Raw genomic sequence first — 7,500 nt, 5'->3', positions numbered from 1 at the left:
TTTTGCAACCCTCGGTCAGTAAGCTTTGGTTATCAAGGTGCGATAAATTGAGAGCAAAGATCATTTTCTTTTCATATTTGTCATCTTTTACAATTAAGTCCTTTTAACCAGCTTTAACTATAACCTAAGCTCAAGTATAGATGAGAAAAAAAAAACTTTCTAAGGCTCTTACCTTCCGCAAAGGTGAAAGATGGACTTTAATCTGAACACGGGCCTGGCTTGGCTATTCTGGAAGAGCTTCACTGCTGAAGCTGAATTTATTTCAGTACCATCAATGAAGGGGGCTTCAATTAAAAGCACTTCGTAGCATGTTTTTTCAACCCCCGTTTGTCTAAATGTTACAAAATAAATTACTACTAATATTTACTTAGTCTGTAGAAGGCCTTCACAATTTTTGCTCAAAAACTCCTTTCTCTAATGCAGACATACTGTCACCAAAGTAAAAAGTGGATTGGGGCATGAGGATTAAGGTGAAAATTTAACTTTAAAAAACTCTCTCTTTTGGTAACTTTGACGGGCTTATGAAAGTATCGCGAATCCATTCCTTTCTAGAAATGTGTGAGTTTCCGTGGGAAACTCACACGAAAATCAATACAAAACGTTTGAGGCTTTTTCCTCAAGTCAAACACCAATTGTAAAGTGACACATTTCGAAGAACTTAAAATGTGTAAATATATCAAAAGAAATGCAAAGAAGGGATTGTCAGGCACACGGCTATTCATCACGCAGACTACTCTTGGCTGGCAAAAGCCGGGGACTCATAAAAATTGCTGGGAAAATCGATATAGAATCTGTTTACTGGCTGGGAAAACGATGATGAACATAAATCCTGGCTGGCATCTTTTACTAGTACATTCATAGCTTGCTGGTAGTGAAGAACGCATATTTTTTTCCCACGGAAGTTAAATATTAATCAAAAACGTCTTCTCAGCCACTAAGCAAGCGTTTTGGTTAATAACAGGTCAATTCTGAAAATTGTAGCGCGGAAATTTCTGTCCCTTTTCGCTTATTTTTGCAACCCTCGGTCAGTAAGCTTTGGTTATCAAGGTGCGATAAATTGAGAGCAAAGATCATTTTCTTTTCATATTTGTCATCTTTTACAATATTAAGTCGTTTTAACCAGCTTTAACTATAACCTAAGCTCAAGTATAAATGAGAAAAAAAAAACTTTCTAAGGCTCTTACCTTCCGCAAAGGTGAAAGATGGACTTTAATCTGAACACGGGCCTGGCTTGGCTATTCTGGAAGAGCTTCACTGCTGAAGCTGAATTTATTTCAGTACCATCAATGAAGGGGGCTTCAATTAAAAGCACTTCGTAGCATGTTTTTTCAACCCCCGTTTGTCTAAATGTTACAAAATAAATTACTACTAATATTTACTTAGTCTGTAGAAGGCCTTCACAATTTTTGCTCAAAAACTCCTTTTCTCTAATGCAGACATACTGTCACCAAAGTAAAAAGTGGATTGGGGCATGAGGATGAAGGTGAAAATTTAACTTTAAAAAATTCTCTCTTTTGGTAACTTTGACGGGCTTATGAAAGTATCGCGCATCCATTCCTTTCTAGAAATGTGTGAGTTTCCGTGGGAAACTCACACGAAAATCAATACAAAACGTTTGAGGCTTTTTCCTCAAGTCAAACACCAATTGTAAAGTGACACATTTCGAAGAACTTAAAATGTGTAAATATATCAAAAGAAATGCAAAGAAGGGATTGTCAGGCACACGGCTATTCATCACGCAGACTACTCTTGGCTGGCAAAAGCCGGGGACTCATAAAAATTGCTGGGAAAATCGATATAGAATCTGTTTACTGGCTGGGAAAACGATGATGAACATAAATCCTGGCTGGCATCTTTTACTAGTACATTCATAGCTTGCTGGTAGTGAAGAACGCATATTTTTTTCCCACGGAAGTTAAATATTAATCAAAAACGTCTTCTCAGCCACTAAGCAAGCGTTTTGGTTAATAACAGGTCAATTCTGAAAATTGTAGCGCGGAAATTTCTGTCCCTTTTCGCTTATTTTTGCAACCCTCGGTCAGTAAGCTTTGGTTATCAAGGTGCGATAAATTGAGAGCAAAGATCATTTTCTTTTCATATTTGTCATCTTTTACAATATTAAGTCGTTTTAACCAGCTTTAACTATAACCTAAGCTCAAGTATAAATGAGAAAAAAAAGACTTTCTAAGGCTCTTACCTTCCGCAAAGGTGAAAGATGGACTTTAATCTGAACACGGGCCTGGCTTGGCTATTCTGGAAGAGCTTCACTGCTGAAGCTGAATTTATTTCAGTACCATCAATGAAGGGGGCTTCAATTAAAAGCACTTCGTAGCATGTTTTTTCAACCCCCGTTTGTCTAAATGTTACAAAATAAATTACTACTAATATTTACTTAGTCTGTAGAAGGCCTTCACAATTTTTGCTCAAAAACTCCTTTCTCTAATGCAGACATACTGTCACCAAAGTAAAAAGTGGATTGGGGCATGAGGATGAAGGTGAAAATTTAACTTTAAAAAACTCTCTCTTTTGGTAACTTTGACGGGCTTATGAAAGTATTGCGAATCCATTCCTTTCTAGAAATGTGTGAGTTTCCATGTGTCCTAAACTCTTATTTATCAATCAATTTATTTACTTATTTTTTATCGTTGACATCATTTTAACTTTTTCTTAAAAGGAATTTTGTTGCGCGATCATTGCTTTTATCTATCGTTTCGTTTCTGTCTTGACAACGTTCTTCACGTGAGCAATTGTCATTTTGTGACATTACCTTTTAGTAGTAATTCAAAAATGTGTTATTTCAATTTAATCAATTCATTACTTATTTAACATTTTCTTAAACTGGATCCCTCTTTGTATTTATATGCGATATATGTTTACAGTTTCAGAGCTTGCCCATAAAAAAATGTCTTTTATTCAAATTATTATTTCAATTATGCTCGACTATTTTATCTAGGACTTACAGAAAACTTGATTAAGCAACTACGTTCGCAGGACCTTTCCCTTCGCTTTAGGCCCCATCCCAAAGCGAAAAGAAAATAGAGAATAAATCTGTTGACGGTTGCAACTAGCAATTAGTCCAGTCTTAGGCTCTTGTACAATTGGGTTTTGGCTTCCTAACATCGTGTACATCATGTGCGAGGAGAGTGTTTGTTTAATATGTGCTTAGCTTATAATAACTATTCAGGCTATTACTGAAAGATCTGTTTCCTAAGTCTTCAATGTATTTTCGGCCAGGTCTGTCTAGCCCCCCAGGGATTTTGCATATCAGAGAAATATTTACTTTTGTAAAGAGCATTTGGTTTGCAGTTTTTATTAGAAAGCAATATTTTGGTTAGTTAAACAACATACATACATCCTTTATGGACTTTCAAAGAGGGCATTTCAAAGACAATAATCCTATACTGAGGCAAAATAAAATTGGATCATACATCTTTTAAGAAGTTCTCGTTTAAGACTGTGCTTGAAGGCTGATACTGAATTCAGAGAGCTGTCTAAAACCACATTTCATGAAAGAGTGGTTACAGAGCTTAGCGTTGTGTAACCACTCCCATTCAAAGTTCAGTTTAATAAAAGAGTAGGAGTGTTTTATCGAGGCCAAGCCGGGTGGTTTTAGACCGGTTCAAAAACTCATTAATAATTCATGAAGGAAATTCAAAAGAAATCAATGTTTAATGAGTGTCTTTCTATCTGATAAAAAATATTACTGTTAGAATGGATAGATGTACAGTAAAGCTTTTGAAGCCGTTCAATAAATTCGCAATTCATGTTTTATCAAGTCCTAAAACACTCGGCTGCGCCTCGTGTTTTAAACTTGATAAAACACTCCTGCTCATTTATTAAACATTACATAAAAAACAACCTGCGAATTCATTGAACGGCTTCAAAGACATTCTTCCAAAAGCGCGTCCCTCTGGAGTCCCTTCTGAGGGGACAATATTAGCATATAAGAAAAACAAGCTATGCCATGCCATGCCATAATAGTATGCTTTACATAAAGATTTCTTATGAGGAGTGTTTTTTTATCGGTCTTTGAAGCTTCTTAACGTGATGTTTTATCGGTAACCTGATTAGATAAGCTCATTTGCTCATGAATTATTAAGGAGTTTTTTAAAAGACCGACAAAAGCTGAGCGATTCAGCTGAAAGATATATCTCGATCACAATCGAGGTATATATAAGTGTATTCAGAATATGGAGTGAACCTTTTTTATTGGTACACTTACAGTGCGACGTGCCTTACCGTGGCCACCTAACAGTTTTTTTACGAATTGTCCGCCAATCAGGATGTGTGAATTTGATTGACAATCCCCCCTACTTGCAAAGTTCGCTCAATTGTAAGTTGAACATCGTTGCATGGGTTATTGAGTTGACGTGTTTACACGTAATTGTCAAATGTGAAAGTTTTTGGGTGGCCACGGTAAGGCGAGTTGCACTGTAAATGATGTTTGCAGTTAAATATGCATAAACAAATCAAACGTAGAAGTTATCTTCGCACTTATCCGGACAATTTAAGATATTAGGGAGTTTAAGCGAAGACGACGGCTACGGCAACGAAAGCGTTAGTCCAAAATATAACTTAGCGCTATCGCAAGTATTTCGCGATTATTTCGTCTTGTTCACCTTGTACAATGCAGGCGCACTATCCTGTAACTGGGTGGGTACGAACGGTTTTGAATTCAAAACAGAAAATGAATGTTTCTTTGTTATATGCTCACGTTGTCTTCAAAACCTATAAAAACATGGTGATTTCACGTTGTTGTTTCGTGGAGTACTGCAGAGAAATACACGGAAATTTGTGTTGCACGTGCAGCACGAGTATTTTTCCTTTTTTAACCAATATTATTAAATTCTCAACCTTGGATAATGCAATTCTCGTGCTCTGATTGGTTCACTCAATCTCGGTTATCAGCTCATATACCTTGGTTTGACCTTATATGGTAAATGATTGATCTAAGTGTTGCCAAGCTAAAAGTTTTTTCGCCGGAAAGCGAAATTTCTCTCTGAAGAAAGCAAAAAAAAAAAGTTTTTCTGGACAGCTGGGTTAAATTCCGACGTTTAGAAGTACGCGAAAAGGTAAGAAATGTTTTTGTGACGAGCCTGCGTCTGTCTGACCACAAGGTGTTACACGACATCGCATCGGTTCTCATCAAGTTTTTTTGATTTCGCTCGGATTTGCTCGCTTTTTTCGCTCGTATTTCGTACTTTCTAAACTTTTGGAGTTTAAAGGAATTTAATAAAACAATTATTCCATTCGCGCTTGTTGGATATGAGACTGGTTATAGCCAACTCGGCGCTACGCGCCTCGTTGGCTATTTACCATCTCATATCCAACGCGCGCTCATGGAATAATTGTCAATTATTAAATTCTCAACCTCGGATAATGCATTTCGCGTGCTCTGATTGGTTCACTCAATCTCGGTTATCAGCTCATATACCTTAGTTTGACCTTATATGGTAAATGATTGCGCTAAGCGTTGCAAAACTAATTTTTTTTTCCGCCGGAAAGCGAAAAGAAACTTTTTTGTGTGGAAAGTTTGGATCAATTCCGACGTTTAGAAGTACGCGAAAAGGCAAGAAATGTTTTTGTGATGAGCCTACATAGTTCTTACACAACAACGCATCTTTATCAAGTTTTCTTGATTTCGCTCTGATTTTCTCACTTTTTTCGCTCGTATTTCTTACTTCCAAATTGTTGGAGTTTAAGGAATTTAATAAATCAATTATTCCATTCGCACTTGTTGGATATGAGACTGGTTATAGCCAACTCGGCGCTACGCGCCTCGTTGGCTATTTACCATCTCATATCCAACGCGCGCTCATGGAATAATTGTTAAATATTCTTGTTCAGTGGCGTTCCCGTAGCATGTCGTCTTTGCTTAAACTCCCCATTCTCTCGTATAGACACCTGAAAGATTCAGGTGGCTTAACGGGATTCGAACCCATGGCCCGTCTGCTGTGCCCGTGCAATGCTCTACTAACTGAGCTATGAAACCACACAGTTGTGAGCAGGTTAATTTGTTGGGCTCATTTGTTCCCGTGAAAGGAATGTTTTGTCGGGTTTTAAACCATGAGGCGAAACCCAGTGGCTTTAAACCCGATGAAAGACGACCTGCGAATTTATTGAACGGCTTCACAAATGTTCCACAAAAGGCGTGTTCATCTGGAGTCCGAACAAAAGTTGTAAGAGATTGAAGTAAATTAGCAAAGAAGAAAAACAAGCTATGCCTTATTAATATGCTTTATATAAAGAGTTCTTATGAGGAGTGTTTTATCAGTCTTAAAAGCTCGTGCACGTGACGTTTTATCGGTGATCTGATAGGGTGTTTCAATCGTGAATTATTAATAAGTTTTAAACAGACCGATCAAGGCTGAACGATTCAGCTGAAAGATATATTTCGATCCCAAACGAGCTATTTAAAAGTGTCTTCATAATGTGGAATGAACATTTTTTGCTTCCACACTTAAATGATATTTTGGAGCTTTTTATGCATAAACGAAATGTGGAAGTGATCGTTGGCTTACTGCGCCTTTCAGTAACATGCGGACTCTAAAATTCAAAGCTCAGTCGATAAATGCGTTTTTCGCTTCCGTCAATCAAATGTTCGGCGGCTCCTCCCAGTTTCCGACTATGTTGACTGAACTGGGCTCAACGATGTGATTTGGTTACTGCGCGCTCGACAGTAGTCGGAAGCTTGGAGGAGCCGCCGAACATTTGATTGACGATAGCAAAAAACGCCCTTTGTCAGAGCGAATGGAATGTGCTCTGACGAAGGGCTAACTCTCGAAACGTCAGCTTTTAGAATCTCTTTACGGTGGCCAATTTACGTTATCAACTCCGTTGATAAAACCAATTTTTGTCTACCACTTCCCCACCGACGCAGCACCACAGTTTCTTTAGAAACTACCCCCTTCATTCATTTGAATTTAAGAGTCCGCATGTTATTGAAAGGCGCAGTAACATGACAGTAACTGGACAATTTAAGCAATCCTCAATATATAGACACCTGAAAGATTCAGGTGTCTCCAACGGGATTCTAACCCATGATCTCTGCGATGCCGGTGCAATGCTCTTCCAAACTGAGCTATGAAGCTACTCAGTTGGGATCAGGTCAATTTGTTGAGCTCATGTGTTCTCGTGAAAGGACTAGCAGTGATCGTCGCACTTAACTGCACAATCTATGCAGGTGTCTACTGAAGAGACTATTGCTTTAATTATCCATTTAAGTGCGATGATCTCTTCAATCTACATTTTGTCTATAACCCGAACTTCAAAAATACACGTTTCTTTTATTTAAATAGACATAGCTAGAAAAAAGAGAGGCAAAAAATATCTGTTTAAATATAACTTTTCGTTATTACAATTACGTTGATTTCGCTATAATTCCCATTTGTTCAGGATGTAAATTGGATAGCAACCATCTTGGAATTCAACCGGATGGGTATAAACGGTTAGAAGAGAAAAATGAAAGTTTATCGTCAAATGTTTACGTCCACCACTTAT

The 7,500-nt window shown here is 37.6% G+C and overlaps 1 protein-coding gene across 1 annotated transcript in view; it reads right to left on the bottom strand.

The window, feature by feature from the left end:
• LOC137976802 (uncharacterized) overlaps nt 1–7,500 on the bottom strand; it is a 12,026-nt gene that overhangs the window by 3,188 nt on the left and 1,338 nt on the right. Inside the window, exons 2-4 of the mRNA XM_068824141.1 lie at nt 2,198–2,356; nt 1,185–1,343; nt 173–331 (exon numbers count right to left, since the gene is read on the bottom strand). Of these exons, the coding sequence (XP_068680242.1) occupies nt 173–331; nt 1,185–1,343; nt 2,198–2,356 (477 nt within the window). The remainder of the gene's footprint in view (nt 1–172; nt 332–1,184; nt 1,344–2,197; nt 2,357–7,500) is intronic.

The sequence above is a fragment of the Montipora foliosa genome, chromosome 11, assembly GCF_036669935.1.
Source record: "Montipora foliosa isolate CH-2021 chromosome 11, ASM3666993v2, whole genome shotgun sequence".
Classification (NCBI taxonomy): Eukaryota; Metazoa; Cnidaria; class Anthozoa; order Scleractinia; family Acroporidae; genus Montipora; species Montipora foliosa.
The sequence above is the reverse complement of the archived record's forward strand: the minus strand, read 5'-3'. Positions and strand labels throughout refer to the sequence as shown.